Below are 19,911 nucleotides of genomic sequence, written 5' to 3'. Positions count from 1 at the left end.
ATTATCTGGGCATGGTAACCCATGCCTGTAATCCCAGCTACTCCAGAGGCTGAGGCAGGAGAATTGCTTCAACCTGGGAGACAGAGGTTGCGATGAGCCCCAGATCACGCCATTGCACTCCAGCAGGGGAATCAAGAGCCAAACTTTGTCTCAAAAAAAAAAGAAGAAAAAGGAAAAGAAAATGTGAAAGGATAAACCTGACAAACACATATGATCGAGAGAGGTCATGTATCCAGATCAAGACAAAGTTCCCTGGGATAAGATAGAGAATTTAGAAGCAGGTGGGTCCTCCCTGAATCCCAGAGGCACCCAGAGCTTGAACTTAGTAAGATTTTTAGGTGGCCAGATGTGGTGGCTCACATCTGTAATCCCAGCTCTTTGGGAGGCTGAGGAGGGCAGAACACCTCAGGTCAGGAGTTTGAGACCAGACTGGCCAACATGGGGAAACCTCATCTCTACTAAAAATACAAAAATTAACCGGGCATAGTGGTGGGCACCTATAGTCCCAGCTACTCAGGAGGCTGAAGCAGGAGAATCACTTGAACCCAGGAGGGGGAGGTTGCAGTGAGCCAAGATCATGCCACTGCACTCCAGCCTGAGCGACAGAGCAAAACTCCTCTAAAAAAAAGAAAAGAAGAAAAGAGAAAAAGCCAGACTTCCATCACTTATGTGATAATTATGTGTTTAAGTGCGTTTTTCTGGACTACCAGTCCTTAACTTTCAGCAGTCTACCGTGGACCCCTGAGACCAAACCCAAATGTATGCCTCGCCCAATGCTAGGTTAGGAGGGGGAAAGAAGACGCAGTTCCCCATCCCTAAAACAGATGAGACCAAAGTCAACTTGGAGAAGCTTTAATAGCAGGAGGTGGGACTAGCCTCCTGGCCCAGGAGAGAGCGGCGGTGGCCGCACTCAACTGCGGCAGCAGAAAAATCGCACGTCGTTCAGCGCAGTGTCATCGCTGGGGCCTCTAGGCCCCTCGATCTTGGTCTGCAGGCCGCACACACCCTTAGGGCAAGGGGGACTCCAGTCTCCAAAGTCTCCCCAGCTCAGCCCAGGCCCCTGCAGTTCCTCGCCGTCTGAACAGCGGAAGCGCACGTTGTTCGCTGCTGTGTCATCACCGTAGGGGAGAGGTGCCTCCACGCGAAACGAGAAAGCCACCAGGTAGCCGCCGCCCGGACACCACAATGGCTCACTCCACTCGCCCCACCTGCAAGGGAAAGGGAGATGTGCTGGCTCTGCAGCCGCCCCCATTCACCAAACCCTTGAGACTTTCCAAGTCAAGTGCTTTCTACATGACCTTGTGGGCTGGCTCTAGCTCCCCGACCTCCGCTGAGGAGCGGAGGAGATGTCTTCCATCCACCCCCAGCCCCGGTCTATATTGGACTATACTGCCCCGTAGCTCTGGAGGAGCCAGCCTGCCTGTAGTGATGGAGTATGTCATAGAGGGTAAGGGACATACCATCACCCCAGGGGATCCTTCACCCCTGTGCCCCACCTTCCAGACTTGGACTCTATCGCGTGCGCGTTTCCTAGGACGTTCCCGCGCGCACAGTGCAGCCTCATCCCATTTAATGCAGTGTCGTCGCCAGGACCACCTTGGGGAGGCTCCACCTGGGTATCGAGGAGAGGAGCATGGACGAGTCACGGAATTGCCATCCTTGGCTGGGTAGTCCCAAGCATCTCCGCCCTCTCCAGGACCTAGGCCTGAGCTCCAACCTTGAGCGAGAACCCTCTGGCGAAGAATCCTTGAGGACACATCTCAGGCCAGGCCCAGTCGCCCCAGGGACCTCCGTTGGTCACTTCGATGACCGCCGTGTAGCCGTTCTGCTCATCTGCCTGTGCACGTGTGAAACACGTCGCCTGCAGAAGCAGCAGCAGCAGCAGCAGCAACAGCAGCTTGGCTCTGGTGCCCAGCTCCATCCTGCAGCCTCTGTGAATCAGGCTTCCTAAGCAGATTTATATCAGTTTGGCCCTTGCGAGGGCTCCGATTGCGGAACTGCCTCTCATATTAAGTGAAACCCAAAACTAATCCACTCCCGGAACCCAGCAGACTCGATTTTCTGCTCTCAGAGGCAGAGGTTCCCAGAGCTAGTGAAGAAGGGGCAGTGAGAGGGCGAATTGAAATAACCATCATCTACTGAACCTTTACTATAGGCTATGAATTATGCTTAGCACTTTGCAGACGTATTTTATTTAACCCTCATAATAATTTTAGGAGGTGAGAATTACTCTTCTTATTTTGTAGATGAGGGAAATGGCAAGCGACTTGCCTTAGGTTTACAGCCAAGAAAGCGAGGAAATATTCCAGGAGTGGGAGCGGAGACCAAGGCTAGGGATGGAAGTGATCTCACAGGAGTCCCACCAGGGCAGGATGGGTCAAGAGCAACCCAGAGACCTCCAAGATGTGAGGGGACATCAGAGTGAGGACAGGGCAAGGATCCACCAACTGGAGAAGCTGAGAAATCTCCTGTCAGCTCAGAAGTCTCCTCTGAGAGATCTTCTTAGATATCAGGGCCCTACCTAACACCTTAAGAATCCAGAACACCCCTCCCCACCTTAGAACCTTAAAAGAAGATATATACAAATAGGAATTATTTTTTTTTAAGATGGGGTTTCACCATTATGGCCAGGCTGGTCTTGAACTCCTGACCTCAGGTGATCCACCCACCTTGGCCTCCCAAAGTGCTAGGATTACAGGCATGAGCCACTGCGCCTGGCTGGAATTCTTACTTTCTTTCTCTCTATCTCTCTCCTTCCTTCCTTTCTCTTTCTTTCCCCTTTCCTTTCTCTTTCTTTCTTTCCTTTTCTTTTCTTTCTTTCTTCCTTCTTTTCTTTCTTTCTTTTCTCTTTGAGATGGAGTCTTGCTCTGTCACCAGGCTGGAGTGCAGTGGTGTGATCTCAGTTCACTGCAACCTCTGCCTCCCAGGTTCAAGTGATTCTTCTGCCTCCACCTCCCAAGTAGCTGGGACTACAGCCACATGCCACCACACTCGGCTAACTTTTTGTATTTTTAGTAGAGACAGGGTTTCACCATGTTGGCCAGGATGGTCTCAGTGCCTTGACTTCGTGATCAGCCTGCTTCAGCCTCCCAAAGTGCTGGAGTTATAGGCATGAGGCACTGGGCCCGGCCTAACAGGAATAATTCTAAAAAGTTTGGGGACAGGAACTAAGAACCCCTAAGAAGAGATAATGCTGTTTCTTCCATTACTTTTTGTATCCTGGTATCCTTTCCCTGAATGCCTTTCCCCTTGTGACCACCAGGTGGACTCCTAATTTGCAAAACAAAAAGCAAAAAAGCTGGCTAAGTGTGGTTTTGCTTTTTGTTTGTTTTTGTTTTTTGTTTGTTTGTTTAGAGGGAGTTTTTGCTCTTGTTGCCCAGGCTGGAGTGCAATGGCGCCATCTTGGCTCACCGAAACCTCTGCCTCCCGGGTTCAAGTGATTCTCGTCCTCAGCCTCCTGAGTAGCTGGGATTACAGGCATGCGCCACCATGACCGGCTAATTTTGTATTTTTTTGTAGAGATGGGGTTTCTGCATGTTGGTCAGGCTGATCTTGAACTCCTGACCTCAGGTGATCCGCCCACCTCAGCCTCCCAAAGTGCTGGAATTACAGGCGTGAGCCACTGTGCCTGGCCTAAAAAAGCCTGGCTGAATGTGTTAGGGGGCCACAACCCCTGATTTACCTGCCCCTCATATACACTCCTTTGTTTATTCAATACCTATTTATTTAGCAATAATGTGTTTTGGCTTAAGCAATATTCCAAGTGCTGTAAGCAACCAAGAAAAACAAGGCCCCTGTCATCAGAGTTCACATTCCAGTGAAGGAGACAGAGGATAAATTCTTCCCCAGTGGACCTTGAGCTCTGTGAAGGCACTTTTGTATTTTTGAAGCCCAGTACATGCAGAAGTACTTAATAAAATGATTGAAGAGCCAGTCTGGAGTTTTGAAAATTAAACCACGAAAATGTAAAAGGATAAAGCCTGACGTATGTGTATGAGTGAGAGAGGTCATGTATCCAGATCAAGACAAAGTCCCCTGGGGATAAGATAAACAATTTTGAAGTGAGTGTTCTCTGGATCCTAGAGGCACCCGGTGCTTGAATTTAAGATTTACAGGTGGCCAGGCGCCTGTAATCCCAGCACTTTGGCAGGCCGAGGCGGGTGGATCACCTGAGGTCAGGAGTTCGAAACCAGCCTGGCCAACATGGTGAAACCCCGTCTCTACTAAAAATACAAAAACTAGCAGGTGTGGTGGTGCATGACTGTAATCCCAGCTACTCGGGAGGCTAAGGCAGAATTGCTTGAACCTGGAAGTGGCGGTTGCAGTGAGCTGAGATCACCGCCACTGTACTCCAGCCTGGGCAACAAGAGTGAAACTCCGTTTCAAAAAAAAAAAAAAAAGATTTATAGGGCAATTGTGGTCGACTTTTCCATTTAGCGTTTTCTCACACATTATCATTTAATTCTCACATGAGGCCCGCAAACTACCTATTATCATCCTCAATTTACAGTGGAAGGAACTCAAGCCCAGAGTGAATTTGGGGCCCACGCCACTGCTCAGTAGGGGAGCTGTTCTGACCCTGCTTCTCTTCCCAATACTCAGAGTGCCTGTTACTATAATTGGCCTTACAGGGAAAGGAAATGCACAGATCTGTGACTGCCGTCAAATCCCCCAAATTCCCTTCATCCGGTTGCTGGCACCCACAGTAGCTGCCCTTTGGGGCGAAGGGCACTGGGGAAGGGGGCCTTAGCGGGTTAATTATTAACCCTTTGCTCCTCAGGGCACCGCGAGCTTCTCTTCCCTCCTGGAGGCGGAGGGACACGGACAGGCTAGGGGTTGGTGAAGGGGCGGCGGTCCCAGCGGCAGCCATGGGGGTGGCGGTGCGGCCCACGACCCCGCGGCACTGGTTCCGCCTCTCAATTCCTCTCGTTATCTTCGCGCTGCTGCTGCTTTATCTCAGTGCTCGGAGCCTCGGTGAGCTGCCCTTTCCCTCACCCGCTCCGGGAGGAACCCCGGGGTCCAGGCCCTCACGACTTAAGCCCCTGTCTCGAGCCCTCACCACTCCGCCTCACCTCTGCCAGGCGCCCGCTCGGGCTGCGGACTTGGGGCACAGGCCTGCGTTCCAGGGGGAACCGCGCCCTTCCAGGTACGCTCCGCGCAGAGCCGGGCGCGGGCGCTCCAGAAGGGACCCGAACAGGGGGGCGTGTAGCCAGGCTGAGGGTACGGTGAAGGGCTGGTCCGTCCCCTGGTCTCTCTCCCATCGGAAGCTGAGCGCACAGCAGGAGGGACACCGGCTAAACCTTCGGAACAACGTCTTCGGGGCGGAATCGGCTCCCGCCCTTCCCATCGTGTCTCCCCACCAGGTCCGGCAGGAGTCGGGACCCCTGGAGGCCTCGGAGAGGAAAGAGCCTCCGTGTCTGGGCCCTCGGGGGATGCTGGGCCGCATGATGAGGCCGTTCCACGACAGTCTGAACCCCGAAGGGGATCTGGGGCTGTCGCCGTACCTGGCGGGATGGAGGGCACTCGTCGAGTGAGTGGCCTCCCGCCCCCCAGCCGGTCCCGGCCTCCTTGGCGGCTCCATCGCCCTCTCTCAACTGGTCTCGCCCGCAGGTTCCTGACTCCCCTTGGCTCTGTCTTCGCCTTCGCCTCTAGGGAGGCCTTCACCAAGGTGACGGCCCTGGAGGCTCGGGTGCATGGCCCGGACGCGGAGCACTACTTGTCGCTGGTGGCCATGGCGGCGTGGGAGCGGCGGGCGGGACTGCTGGAGCGGCCGGGGGCAGTCCCCTGGGACCCGGCCCGGAGCTCGGGCTCTCGCACGCTGCTCCTGCTGCACCGCGCGCTGCGCTGGTCCCAGCTCTGCCTCCACCGGGTGGCGACCGGCGCGCTAGGAGGCCCGGACGCCGGTGCGCAGTGCAGCGACGCCTACGGCGCGGCCCTGGGCCCGCACCACCCCTGGCTGGTCCGTCAAGCCGCCCGCCTCGCCTTCCTCGCCTTCCCGGGTCGCCGCCGCCTGCTGGAGCTGGCTTGTCCGGGAACCACCGAGGCAGAGGCGCGCGCCGCGCTGGCCCAGGCCGCGGGCACCCTGGAGGATGTCTACAACCGCACCCAGGGCCTGCTGGCCAAGCGCAGCCTGCTCCAGCTGGCCTAGGGCGGTGGCTACGGGCACCGGCGGGCACGGACCGGACCGCCCGGGGTGGGACCGCGCAGCCCGGGGTCGGCCCCGCAGCCCGCGCCGCGGCCACCTCTGAATCCCACCTCTTCCCTGACGTCGCCGCGGTGAGGGCCGCCCCGGCAGGGAAGGGGGTTGAGCTCCCTCTGTCCGCAGTCTCGGGAAGATGGGAGGAGCTGTGAGGAATAAAAAGCATGATTTGGTAGCGTCGACGTAGGGCGTTTTGTGTGATGACGATTGGCGCTCGAGGGAAATAGAAAACGAATGTCAGAAGATGTGTCATCCCTGTTCCCGGCAGCCGAGAGACTCACCCTCCCCCGGCCTATCGCAACCACTCCTGGGGCTCTGGTTGCCAACCACAGGTTGAGTCTCCAGCCCAGACTTGTCCCTGAGCGTCAGCCCTCTGCAGTATACAGCAAGCATCCTGCACACCTCACAGACGCTGCAAATGCAACACGGGTCCCACCACCATCCCCCTAAGAACTGCGCCTCCTCCTGTGCTCCCTGTCTTTGTGAATAAATGGCACCTTCGCCCTTCAGCCACCCAAGCACATGTGCGTTATGCCTCACACCAAGCAGGTGCTCAGCCCCATAATGCATATTTATTAAACGACTCCATGGCCACTCCCACAACAATAGTGAACATGAAAGACCTTGCTGTTTCATACACTGATAACTCCCAAATCATAACTTCAATCCACTTTCTCCTGGACTCTAGAATCCTACATATACAATTGTTTATTCGGTGTTTCCACTTGGACATCACCTAGGCATAGCAAATCCACCAGGTCCAACACTAAGCTCCAATATGCCCTCCCCACGAAAATTCTCCTTTCAGAGTCTTTGCTAACCCAGCGAATGGTACTTCTATTCTTCCAGGTCCTTAGACCAAAAACCTTGTCATCCTAACCCTTCTGTTTCTCCGTCATCACACCAACATCCAATCTGTGAAAATCTGACCAATGCCCACTTTCTCCACTGCTAGTACCTTTGACTATGAAGAAAGAATATATCCTAGATTACTGCAATAGCCTCCTCATTGTTTCTCTGTCCATCCTTCCCCTCCCTGTGCTATTGTATTTTATTTTTTGTGTCCCCTCTTCCATCCCCACATATACATATATTTTAAGAAGGAATATTGCTCTGTCGCCCAGGCTGGAGTGCAGTGGTGTGATCTCAGTTCACTGCAACCTCCGCCTCCTGCATTCAAATGATTCCCCGCCTCAGCCTCCCGAGTAGCTGGGACTACAGACACCCGCCACCATGCCTGGCTAATTTTTTGTATTTTTGGTAGAGATGGGATTTCGCCATGATGGCCAGGCTAGTCTCAAACTCCTGACCTAGTGATCTGCCCACCTTGGCCTCCCAAAGTGCTAGGATTACAGGTGTGAGCCACTGCGCCCAGCAATGTATTTTATTTTATTTATTTATTTACTTATCTTTAGATGGAGTTTCACTCTTGTCACTCAAGCTGGAGTGCAATGGTGTGATCTTGGCTCACTGCAACCTGCACCTACCAGGATAAAGTGATTCTCCTGCCTCAGCATCCCAAGTAGCTATTTCCCAGCCCCTCACCAGCCCCTAGCCAGTCCCAGGAGAGAAGCCTTCAGTGCCCTGAGGCACAAAGGATTAATAGTTAACCTACTAAGGCCCCCTTCCCCAGTACCCTTCGCCCCAAAGGGCAGCTGCCCTGAGTGCAAGGAACTGGATGAAGGGAATTTGGCGGATTGGACAGCAGGGACAGATCTGTGCATTTCCCTTCCCTGTAGGGCCAGCTGTAGTAACAGGCAGTCTGTATTGAGAATAGAGGTAGGGGTCAGAACAGCTCCCCTACTGAGCAATGGTGTGGACCCCAAATTCACTCTGAGCTTGAGTTCTCTCCACTGTAAATTGAGGATAATATTAGGTACTTCGCAGGCCTCATGTGAGGATTAAATGATAATGTATGAGAAAACACTAAATGGAAAAGCTGACCACAATTGCCCTACAAATTCTTTTTTTTTTTTTTTTTTTGAAACAGAGTTTCACTCTTGTTGCCCAGGCTGGAGTGCAGTGGCGCAATCTCAGCTCACTGCAACTGCTACTTCCAGGTTCAAGACTTTTCCCTAAGCCTTTCTTCTAAAACGAGAAAGAAGACAAAGATGTCTGCTTTTGCCAATCTATGCAACATTGTAGTGGAGTAACTAGCCAAAGCAACTAAGCAAGATAATGAAATAAAAGGCAGCCAGGTTGGAAAAAAAGAGGTAAAACTATCTTTTTGCAGATGATATGATGGTTTATATAGAAAAACCCTAAAGGATATACAGACAAACTATTAGAACTAATAAATGGTTCAATGAAGTTGCAGGAAACAGTATCAAAACCAAATTCAGTTATATTTCATTCTTTTTTCTTTTTTTTTGGAGACAGAGTTTTGCTCAAGTTGCCCAGGCTGGAGTGCAACGGCATGACCTCAGCTCACCACAACCTCCACCTCCTGTATTCAAGTGATTCTTCTGCCTCAGCTTCCTGAGTAGCTGGGATTACAGGCATGTGCCACAATGCCCAGCTAATTTTGTATTTTTAGTAGAGACGGGGTTTCTCCATGTTGGTCAGACTGGTCTCGAACTCCCAACCTCAGGTGATTCACCCACCTCGGTATCCCAAAGTGTTGGGATTATAGGCGTGAGCCACCACATTCAGCCAAAAATCAGTTATATTTCTATGTACTAGCAATGAACAATCCAAAAATGAAATTAAGAAGACAACATCACTTATAATAGCAACAAAAAGAATAAAATACTTGGGAACAAATTTAACCAAAGAAGTGCAAGACCTATACATTGAAAACTATAAAACACAGTTAAAAGAAATTAAAGATTTAAATAAATGAAAAAAATCCCATGTTATGAAAAGACTTGTTAAGATGGAACTACTCCACAAATTGATGTACAGATTCAGTACAATCCCTAACAAAAATCCAACATCCTTTTCTGCAGAAATGGACGAGCTAATCTTAATCCTACAATTTATACAGAGATGCAAAGGATCCAGAATAACCAAAACAATCTTGAAAAGGAGGAAAACGTTGGAGGATTCACACTTCCTGATTCTAGAAATTACCACATTCAGGGCCAGGCGCAGTGGCTCATGCCTGTAATCCCAGCACTTTGTGAGGCCGAGGCGGGTGGATCATGAGGTTAGGAGTTCGAGACCAGCCTGACCAACATAGTGAAACCCCATCTCTTCTAAACATACAAAAATTAGCCGGGCGTGGTAGTGTGTGCCTGTAATTCCAGTTACTCAGGAGGCTGAAGCAGGAGAATCGCTTGAACCCGGGACGCAGAGATTGCAGTGAGCAGAGATTGCGCTGTTGCACTCCAGCCTGGGCGACAGAGTGAGACTCCGTCTCAAAAAAAAAAAAAAGGCCGGGCGCGGTGGCTCACGCCTGTAATCCCAGCACTTTGGGAGGCCGACGCGGGTGGATCACGAGATCAAGAGATTGAGACCATCCTGGTCAACATGGTAAAACCTCATCTCTACTAAAGATACAAAAAATTAGCTGGGCATGGTGGCGCATGCCTGTAATCCCAGCTACTTAGGAGGCTGAGGCAGGAGAATTGCCTGAACCCAGGAGGCGGAGGTTGCGGTGAGCCGAGATCGCGCCATTGCACTCCAGCCTGGGTAACGAGAGCGAAACTCCGTCTCAAAAAAAAAAAAAACCATGCAAATGGCTAATTATCTCATGGAAATATGCTCATCATCACTAATCATTAGAGAAATACCAATGAAAACCACAAGGTACCACTTCACACCCACTAGAATGGCTATACCTACGATAATGCACAATAGCAAGTGTTGGTGAGGTGGTGGAAAATTGGAACCCTCATACATGGCTTGTAGGAATGTAAAATAGTGCAGCTTCTGTGGAAAAGTTTGTCGGTTGCTCAAAATGTTAAACATACAGTTACCATAGAACCCATAAATTCCACTGCCAGCATATACTCCTAAGTATGTAACTAAAAGAAATGAAAACATGGTGTGGTCACTTTTACCCAGAGACTCTCAGGTTTATTTTGTGGGCCCTTCGGACTGCAACTCCATAAAATCACTACGGCGCAGGACACTGGGACGGCTTTTTTTGCAGACTTTTTTGTTTTGTGTGTTGCTGGCCACGCTACCACCAAATGCTCACTGTCGCAAAAGGACCGTCTCCACGCAATACTGAACTTTTCTTTTCCTTTCTGCCGTCAACCTCGGAGTAGCTTCGCTCCCAGAAGGCTTCAAAGCGCGACTAAAGAGCGTGACAGAGCGCTTTACGACAGTTGCTTTGAGGCAATACCGGAGGAGAAAGATGGCGGCCACCTTGCTAGCTGCTCGGGGAGTCGGGCCGGCACCGGCCTGGGGGCCGGAGGCCTTCACTCCAGATTGGGAAAGCCGAGAAGTCTCCACAGGGGTAAGGAAAGAGTCGGGGCTCATAAGATGTGCACAAGGCTTGACGCGATGGAAAGATAAAGCCTGAGTGAGGTTGAGAGATCTAGCAGGGGCAGAGGGAAGGTGGAATGTGTTGTGCTCCAGGAACGGGGAGAGGCACCCCGAGGATGGTGGAGTAGTGTGGTACCTTCGTAGTGGGAGACGGCGGGTGGACTGAAATGTGGAATTCTGGAATCCTGCGAGGCTAGTGAAAACCCTGGGCTTAAGTCCGGTATGAGTGTTTTGGGGTTTGAGGGTTGGCATTCTGGTATTCTGCGGGGCGCTGAGAGCCCTATAAGACTTGAAAATGGTTCAGCGGCGCACAGATTTTGTATTTTGGGAACTAGGTAGAGAGATCATTGGGTTTGTGTATGTTGGAGAATGTGGAAAGACTCGTTCCTTTTTCCCTTTTCCCAGACCACTATCATGGCAGTGCAGTTTGACGGGGGCGTGGTTCTGGGGGCGGACTCCAGAACAACCACTGGGTGAGCTCACGACAGATTTGTAAAAGGTCTTCCCATTTTCCTTTTCCTTTCCTGCCTGCCAACCCACCCTAATCATCCACAGACCACTGTGGGAAGAGAGGTTTCTTCTCTCCCTGGAGATAAAGATTTGTCCCAGCTTTTATTACTTTCAGTTCCCCTCACTCTTTAGTGGAATCCTTAGAAAAGTCTGTTCTTCAGCCTGCTTCAGTTTGGATGAGAATAGGCAATACTAGAGGCCAAGCACAGTGGCTCATGCCTGTAATCCCAGCAGTTTGGGAGGCCGAGGCGGGTGGATCACCTGAGGTCAGGAGTTCGAGACCAGCCTAGCCAACGTGGTGAAACCCTGTCTCTACTAAAAAATACAAAAATTAGCTGGGCGTAGCGCACACGCCTGCAGTCCCAGCTACTTGGGACTGCTAAGGCAAGATAATTGCTTGAACCCAGGAGGCAGAGGTTGCAGTGAGCAGAGATTGCATCACTGCACTCCAGCCTGGGCAACAGAGCAAGACTCTATCTCAAATAAAGAAAAAAGAGGCCGGGTGCAGTGGATCACGAGGTCAAGAGATCGAGACCATCCTGGCCATCATGGTGAAACCTGGTCTGTACTAAAAATACAAAAATTAACTGGGTGTGGTGGCATGCACCTGTAGTCCTAACTACTCAGGAGGCTGAGGAAAGAGAAAAAGAGAATTGCTTGAACCCAGGAGGCAGAGGTTGCAGTGAGCCAAGGTCACGCCATTGCACTCCAGCCTGGCGACAGAGCAAGACTCTGTCTCCAAAAAACAAGAAAAGAAAAAAAAAGGCAATACTGGACATCCTATCCCTGAGCCCTAGGAGAGTGGGTGGTGATGGAATGGGGGTGGAAGACAGGTGGGCTCCTTTCCTCACCATTCTGCCTTCTTGCAGGTCCTACATTGCCAATCGAGTGACTGACAAGCTGACTCCTATTCACGACCACATTTTCTGCTGTCGCTCGGGCTCAGCAGCTGATACCCAGGCAGTAGCTGATGCTGTCACTTACCAGCTCGGTTTCCACAGGTGCTTGTGGGTAGGGGAGGAGCAAGTATCTGAAGGGAGTTGGAAGCTGAGGAGCTAAATGGCCTGACTCCCAGGTCCTGAAACTTTCTCTGTGACTTCCCTGACTCTCTAGCATTGAACTGAATGAGCCTCCACTGGTACACACAGCAGCCAGCCTGTTTAAGGAGATGTGTTACCGATACCGGGAAGACCTGATGGCGGGAATCATCATCGCAGGCTGGGACCCTCAAGAAGGAGGGCAGGTCAGATCCCCACTCCCAACCAGAGCACACTTGAGCCAGGCCTTTTATCCTCTCCCAGACATTTTCTTTTTCTTTCCAGTCTCTGCCTCACTTATACTTACTATTAATGCTTCTCAGACCAGTAGCACAATGGACAGGTGAATGTACGTGTGTTGGAGGGAGGATACGGCTGGTGACTCTTCTCCTTCTGTCTGGCAGGTGTACTCAGTGCCTATGGGGGGTATGATGGTAAGGCAGTCCTTTGCCATTGGAGGCTCCGGGAGCTCCTACATCTATGGCTATGTTGATGCTACATACCGGGAAGGCATGACTAAGGAAGAGTGTCTGCAATTCACTGCCAATGGTAAGAGCTTGAGCTTCTGGGCCTATGAGCTTCAACCCCAACAACCCAAGGCAGGCCAACATTCCTCATTCCTTGCAGTAATACCAGCATCTGACTCTGAACCCAGCTTACTCCTTTTATCCACAGCTCTTGCTTTGGCCATGGAGCGGGATGGCTCCAGTGGAGGAGTGATCCGCCTGGCAGCCATTGCAGAGTCAGGGGTAGAGCGGCAAGTACTTTTGGGAGACCAGATACCCAAATTCACCAGTGCCACTTTACCACTCCCCTGAGTCCTGGGATTCTAGTATGCAATAAGAGATAACCCCGTACTGATGCAAAATTTAATAAAGTTTGTCAAAAAGAATCTGTAGTTTGGGGTTCTTTTTTTGACTTCAAGCCTGAATTTGTCTAGCCCATTCCTATTTATATAAATCACTGAACTCAGAGCGAGTTGCAGAGGAGATGAAAGGAGTTTATGAATGCTTTATTCCTCAGTAAGCTTTTACATGAGTGGTTTTCTTTTTTTTTTTTTCCCCTTTTTTTTTTTGAGATGGAGGCTTGCTCTGTCGCCAGGCTGGAGTGCAGTGGTGCGTTCTCGGCTCATTGCAACCTCCACCTCCCGAGTTCAAGCAATTCTCCTGCCTCAGCCTCCTGAGTAGCTGGGACTACAGGTACGTGCCACCATGCCCAGCTAATTTTTGTATTTTTTTTTTTTTTAGTAGAGATGGAGTTTTACCATGTTGGTCAGGATGGTCTCAATCTCTTGACCTCCTGATCTGCCTGCCTCGGCCTCCCAAAGTACTGGGATTACAGGCGTGAGCCACTGCACCCGGCCACATGGGAGGTTTTCAAACCTCTTCTCCAAACCACCTTCCCCCCAGTTTCCTTTCCCCCACCATATCTAGGTCTTTGAACCACTGGATTGTGGTGGTATGGGGGCTACCAGCAACACCCGCTCCCTGTTCAAGCCCAAGGTAGAACTCAGAATTCTGACTAAAACTGGAGTCCCCTTCCCTCAGCCTGTTTTCTGCCAGTCATCATGGGTGACTACTGCCCCTAAGGCCAAAAAGACTCTCCTTCAGCCCAGCCCCATGGTCCCCTCTCTCCACACTTAACCTCTGTCACCTCACCTGTGGTCAGCAGTAGCACTGTGACTTCCTTGGCTTTTGGGAGAAAAGTGGGGCTTGTCTGCAAATGGAATTTAAGATGAATGTTGACTGGGAGAACGCAGCCACTGGAGTTCTTTTGGCCAGCTCTGGAAGCCACCATTCCCATGGTGGGGCATATGATCAGCCCTTTGGATAGATAGGAGGCTAAAAATGGACTCTGGCCCCTCTGAACCTGTCCCCACTCAACCCAGGGACCTAAAGGAGCTTGATAGCTGGGACTACAGGTGTGCATCACCTCACCTCAGGCTAATTTTGTTATTTATTTATTTATTTATTTTGAGACAGAGTTTCACTCTTGTTACCCAGGCTGGAGTGCAATGGCGCGATCTCAGCTCACCGCAACCTCCGCCTCCTGGGTTCAGGCAATTCTGCCTCAGCCTCCTGAGTAGCTGGGATTACAGGCACGCGCCACCATGCCCAGCTAATTTTTTTGTATCTTTAGTAGAGACGGGGTTTCACCATGTTGACCAGGATGGTCTCGATCTCTTGACCTCATGATCCACCCGCGTCGGCCTTCCAAAGTGCTGGGATTACAGGCTTGAGCCACCACGCCCGGCTATTTATTTATTTTTAAAATAGAGGCAGAGTCTTGCTGTCACCCAGGCTATAGTGTTGCTGTCATAGCTCACTATAACCTCAAACTCCTGGGTTTAAGGGATTTTCCTGCCTTAGCCTACCAATGTGCTGGAATTACAGGCATGAGCCACTGTGATGAGACTTTTTTATTTTATTTTATTTTGTTTATTTATTTATTTATTTTTGAGATGGAGTCCTGCTCTGTTACCAGGCTAGAGTGCAGTAGCACAATCTCAGCTCACTACAACCTCTGCCTCCTGGATTCAATCGAATCTCCTGCCTCAGCCTCCCGAGTAGCTGGGACTACAGGCACATGCCACCACGCCTGGCTAATTTTTATATTTTTAGTAGAGACAGGGTTTCATCATGTCGGCCAGGAGATGGTTTCAGTCTCTTGACTTTGTGATCCACCCGCCTCAGCCTCCCAAAGTGCTGGGATTACGGGTGTCAGCTACCGCACCGGCCTTTATTTTTTATTTTATTCTTTGAGACCAAGTCTTGCTCTGTTGCCCAGGCTGGAGTGCATTGGCGCGGTCTCGGCTCACTACAACCTCTGCCTCCCAGGTTCAAGTGATTCTCCTGCCTCAACCTCCCAAGTAGCTGGGATTACAGGAGTGTGCCACCATGCCCAACTAGTTTTTGCATTTTTAGTAGAGACAGGGTTTCGCCATGTTGGCCAGGCTGGTCTTGAACTGACGTCAGGTCATCCACCCACCTCAGCCTCTAAAAGTGCTGGGATTACAGGCATGAGACACCACACCCGGCCTTAAATTTTTTCTGGAGACAATGTCTCCCTATGTTGCCCAAGCTGGTCTTCAGGTGGTCTCAAGCGATCCTCTTGCCGCAGTCTCTTGAGTAGCTGGGATTATAGGTGTGAGCCACTGCACCCAACTCTTTTCAAGTTAAAAAAAAAGTTAAGCCCAGGCGGATTGCAGTGGTGTAATCTCTGCTCACTGCAACCTCCGCCTCCTGGGTTCAAGCGATTCTCCTGCCTCAGCCTCCTGAGTAGCTGGGATTATAGGCACATGCCACCACGCCCGGCTAATTTTTGTATTTTTAGTAGCGACAGGGTTTCACCATGTTGTCCAAGCCAGTCTCAAACTCCTGACCTCAAGTGTGATCTGCCTGCCTGGGCCTCACAAAGTGCTGGGATTACAGGCATGAGCCACCACACCCAGCCGAAAATCATTTTTTAGAGCAGTTTTAGGTTCACGGCAAAATTGAGTAGAAAATACAGAGATTTCCCATATGCCCCTCTCCCCACATGGGCAGCCTCTCTCACTGTCAACTTTCTGCACCAGAGATGAGCATTTGTTGGAACTGGTAAACCTATACTGACACATCACTCCCTGATTTCCACATGGCTACTCATCATTCAGCTCTCAGCTCAAATGTTACCTCATCAGAAAGGCCTTTTCTGACCACCTGAAACTAAAGAAACCACCCCCATCCCTCTCTCTTATGACCCTGTTTCATTTTTTTCACAGCAGCACGTATCATTGTCTTGTGTTCTGCTTATTTGTTTACCTATGTATGATTGTCTACCTCCCTTTACTAGAAAGTCAGCTCAGTGAGAGGAGGGAATTCTTTATGTTTTGTTTTGTTTTATTTTTCTTCCTCACAAAGAGAGAATTCTTTATTCCTTTTTTTTTTTTTTTTTGAGACAGAGTCTCGTTATGTCACCCAGGCTGGAGCGCAGTGGCATGATCTTGGCTCACTGCAACCTCCACTTTCTGGGTTCAAGCGGTTCCCCTGCCTCAGCCTCCTGAGTAGCTGGGACAACAGGTGCGTGCCACCACACCCAGCTAGTTTTTTGTATTTTTAGTAGAGACGGGGTTTCTCAAACTCCTGACCTCGTGATCCGCCCACCTCGGCTGCCCAAAATGCTGGGATTACAGATGTGAGCCACCATGCCTGGCCTATAGAGAGGAGAGAATTCTTTCTTCCCAGTTCATTGATATATCCTCCACGCCTGGCAGGGGTAGACAGTCAGTATTTACTGAATGAGTATGCTTCCTCCTACCATCTGCCATCCTACAGACTGCTTTCGCCACACTCAACTCTGAAGCTTGACATCAGCCAATTCTTATTCCTGTTTATCACACCTGGGCACTGCGTTAGATCAGCTGTGTCATATTCATCATTCCTGCGTCTCCCACCATAAGCAACACTTCCCACCTTAACCCCATAACCCAGCCCTGCCGCCTTGGCCCCCGTCTACTCCCCCTGCACACACACACACACACACACACACACACACACACACACACAGCACTTAGCAACTATGAACATATTTAATAAGAAGGTTAGAAAGGACTTGAGGAAGTGGAGATTGGGGTCGCTGAGCAGTCTGGGGAAGGAAGATTGCTCAGCCTTCCTGGAGGCTCAGCTTCACATGGTGGAGTCATTGGCTGATGCCATGTCATGCAGCTGGTGGCGGAAGGAGAGTCGGGCTTTCCTGCTGAAGTAGGCACCAGGCCCTGGCGAGGTTACCCCTCCCTCAGCCATGATGGGGGCGATAGCTGGACTGGGATCTGGAGGGGTAGCAGGACCCATGCCTATAAGATTGGAGGAGGAAGAAGGAAGTTGTAGGTCAGGGTTCCTCCTCCCTCACCCCTCACCCAGGGTTGAGGAGAGAAGAAGCGAGGGAAGACACCTGAGGCCTGGGGGCAGTGAGGAGCATTGGTGGCAGCAGCAGGGAGAGGGAGAGGGGCTGGTGCAGAGCAAGCAGGGCTGGCTCACATGAATGTCACCTGTGCATTGCATAGGCTCCCCTGACTCAGAAGAGCCACCATGTCACCATCTCAAAATTTTGAAATTCTTTTTTTTTTTTTTTGAGATGGAATTTTGCTCTTGTTGCCCAAGCTGGAGTGCAATGGCGCAATCTTGGCTCACTGCAACCTCTGCCTCCCAGGTTCAAGTGATTCTCCTGCCTCAGCCTCCAAGTAGCTGAGATTACAGGTGCACACCACCAAGCACCCCTAATTTTTTTGTACTTTTAGTAGAAATGGGTTTTCACCATGTTAGCCAGACTGGTCCCAAACTCCTGACCTCATTGATCCACCCAACTTGCCTTCCCAAAGCGCTGGGATTACAGGCCTGATCCACAGTGCCTGGCCGAAATTCTTAAATTTTTAACAAGCACTGGGCCCTACAAAGTATTTAGCCAGTCCTGTGAGACTTCGGTGATCCACTTCCCACCCAGGGAGACAGATGATCCTTTTCCTTTGCTTGTTTGAGCATATCTCTTTCCCAGCAATGCAGTTGTCTGTCTGTCTGTCTGCCTGACGGCCCTCATTTTCCTTCAGTCCACCCCATACCTGCTTCTCTTTCAGTCCCTCGCTGTCTCCGGCACCCGCACCATGGGAAACACCATGCCCCCTTCAGACCCATCTCAACAGTGGAGGCGATCAGAGCTGGGAATGGCCAGGAGGCCCCCGGGAAAGGGGTGTGGTTTCCAAGCCCCCCCACCATGGGCAAAACTACCACTTAGCCTCAGACCGCCTGGTGATTATAAGGCGCCAAGGATAGAAGAGGGGAGAGGAGGGAGGAAGAAAGGAATGGGGGCATACTCCCATCAAACTCCTATTTTTATGCCCCATTAATTTGGGGGTCCTCTCTGATTCCCATGGAGAAGCAGGAGGTGGTTGGGAGAGGTGGCATGGCAGGGACAGATGCAGAGGTGCTATGACAGATGCAGTAATATTTCACTGCAGCAGTGCCCGACAACTTGGTGCCAGGATGGACACTGCTGGGGATTCGTTTGTATTTTAGAATGAGAATTGAAGTGCCCAAGATGTAAACTTTTAAAGAATACTCTATTTTTTTAGAATGAGAAACTTTATTATCCAGGGAAATGTTATGTTCTCATTAAAGGGTCTGATAGTTCCTGTCTCATTATGAAGATGGTTGTAATTGATTAATTATGCTGTCAGGTAAATTCTAGGGACTTTTACGTGTTATCTCTTTTCACTTAATCATGTCAAAGATCTTTGGAGGTAAGTCCCTCACTGGTTAGGTAAGTCTATCCTGGTTTTACAGATGAGGAAAGGGAGGCATTGAGAGGTAAGGTAATTTGCCCAAGGTCACACAGGCAGTTATTAGCAGAATAGAAACCATGCCCACCTTGAAACCATCACCTTGAGTCCATCTGACCCCAGAATCTACTCTTTTCTTTTTCTTTTTCTTTTTTTTTTTTTTTTTTTGAGAGAGTCTCACTTTGTCGCCAGGCACCAGGCTGGAGTGCAGGGGCACAATCTCGGCTCACTGCAACCTCCACCTCCCAGGTTCAAGCAATTCTCCTGCCTCAGCCTCCCAAGTAGCTGGGACTACAGGCACATGCCACCACGCCCAGCTGATTTTTGTATTTTTTTTTTTTTTTTTTTTTTTTTGAGACGGAGTTTCGCTCTTGTTACCCGGGCTGGAGTGCAATGGCGCGATCTCGGCTCACCGCAACCTCCGCCTCCTGGGTTCAGGCAATTCTCCTGCCTCAGCCTCCTGAGTAGCTGGGATTACAGGCACGCGCCACTGTGCCCAGCTAATTTTTTGTATTTTTAGTAGAGACGGGGTTTCACCATGTTGACCAGGATGGTCTCGATCTCTTGACCTCGTGATCCACCCGCGTCGGCCTCCCAAAGTGCTGGGATTACAGGCGTGAGCCACCGCGCCTGGCCTTGTATTTTTTAAGTACAGACGGGGTTTCACTATGTTGGCCAGGCTGGTCTCGAACTCCTGACCTCGTGATCCGCCTGCTTTGACTCCTGAAGTGCTGGGATTACAGCTGTGAGCCACCCCGGCCTGCAGGAGCTTTATTAACAACAGACAAAACTAGAAACCCATATGTCTATCAAAAGAAGAGACAAATAAATCTGCTTTTTAAAAAAGATTGAAATACCCGAAGAGATTTTGTTTCCCCCTAGGCTGCCAATTCCAGCGAAGCAAGCTCCGTAACCATCTTATTTACTACCTTACTCTCAGTGTCTGGCACGGAGTAAGCACGCAATAAATGTTTGGTGAATGAATGAAGGAATGCCCGCTCTCATACACTAATGGGTTTATAGCCACCAGTCCTCGGGCCTTTTACGCCCTCATTCCTTCCAGGTACAAACGCTATCCGGGCTAGGCCGAATGTGGCTCGCAGCGGGCCCGGGAGTGGGGCACCCACCGGCAGCTCGTTCCCCGGGACCCAAGCAGCGTCCGCGGCTGGAGGGTCCTGGGGCTGACACCGAGCTGAGGGATGCGCGCAGAGCGGGTCCTGGGAGGCGGCGGCCGGGCACGCTGGGACCCACAGCGAGGGACGCCCCGACGCCGGGCAGCGCTTGCCGGCCTCACCGAGGGGACCGTGCGGGCCCGCAGGGTACAGGGCAACCCCTGGGCTCCCGGCGGCGGGCGGGGCGGCGGGGCGGGTCGAGGGCGGTGGGGGCGGGACAGGACAGACGAGAATCCCGCGGAGGTGAGG

The 19,911-nt window shown here is 51.0% G+C and overlaps 4 protein-coding genes across 5 annotated transcripts; 2 read left to right on the top strand and 2 right to left on the bottom strand.

Moving 5' to 3' along the window:
* Positions 1-836: 836 nt before the first annotated feature.
* On the bottom strand, positions 837-5,724 carry VMO1 (vitelline membrane outer layer 1 homolog). The gene is made up of 3 exons (XM_012460455.3): positions 1,718-5,724; positions 1,497-1,612; positions 837-1,208 (listed from the first exon to the last, which is right to left on the bottom strand). The coding sequence occupies exons 1-3, from the start codon at positions 1,919-1,921 to the stop codon at positions 911-913; spliced, it is 618 nt and encodes a 205-aa protein (XP_012315878.3). The 5' UTR covers positions 1,922-5,724; the 3' UTR covers positions 837-910.
* GLTPD2 (glycolipid transfer protein domain containing 2) lies at positions 4,724-6,784 on the top strand. Its single transcript, XM_012460454.2, has 4 exons — positions 4,724-4,974; positions 5,082-5,146; positions 5,364-5,530; positions 5,611-6,784. Exons 1-4 carry the CDS (start codon positions 4,869-4,871, stop codon positions 6,146-6,148), a joined length of 876 nt encoding a protein of 291 aa, XP_012315877.1. The 5' UTR covers positions 4,724-4,868; the 3' UTR covers positions 6,149-6,784.
* Positions 6,785-10,466: 3,682 nt separating this feature from the next.
* PSMB6 (proteasome 20S subunit beta 6) lies at positions 10,467-13,072 on the top strand. 2 transcript variants are annotated; one of them, XM_012460591.2, is made up of 6 exons: positions 10,467-10,604; positions 11,039-11,106; positions 12,013-12,144; positions 12,257-12,386; positions 12,585-12,729; positions 12,836-12,997. In XM_012460591.2, the coding sequence occupies exons 1-6, from the start codon at positions 10,503-10,505 to the stop codon at positions 12,898-12,900; spliced, it is 642 nt and encodes a 213-aa protein (XP_012316014.1). In that variant the 5' UTR covers positions 10,467-10,502; the 3' UTR covers positions 12,901-12,997. The 2 variants fall into 2 exon arrangements, with proteins under 2 accessions (XP_012316014.1, XP_012316013.1); XM_012460590.3 differs by having other exon boundaries at positions 10,469-10,604; positions 12,856-13,072.
* Positions 13,073-16,728: 3,656 nt separating this feature from the next.
* Positions 16,729-17,855, bottom strand: CUNH17orf114 (chromosome unknown C17orf114 homolog). The gene is made up of 2 exons (XM_064367442.1): positions 17,774-17,855; positions 16,729-17,011 (listed from the first exon to the last, which is right to left on the bottom strand). The coding sequence occupies exons 1-2, from the start codon at positions 17,844-17,846 to the stop codon at positions 16,845-16,847; spliced, it is 240 nt and encodes a 79-aa protein (XP_064223512.1). The 5' UTR covers positions 17,847-17,855; the 3' UTR covers positions 16,729-16,844.
* Between the last annotated feature and the right edge of the window lie 2,056 nt (positions 17,856-19,911).

The sequence above is a fragment of the Aotus nancymaae genome, unplaced genomic scaffold, assembly GCF_030222135.1.
Source record: "Aotus nancymaae isolate 86718 unplaced genomic scaffold, 86718_ANA_hifiasm-v0.15.2.pri h1tg000072l, whole genome shotgun sequence".
NCBI lineage: Eukaryota > Metazoa > Chordata > Mammalia > Primates > Aotidae > Aotus > Aotus nancymaae.
Note: the sequence above shows the minus strand (reverse complement) of the source record. Positions and strands in the feature narration are given on the sequence as shown.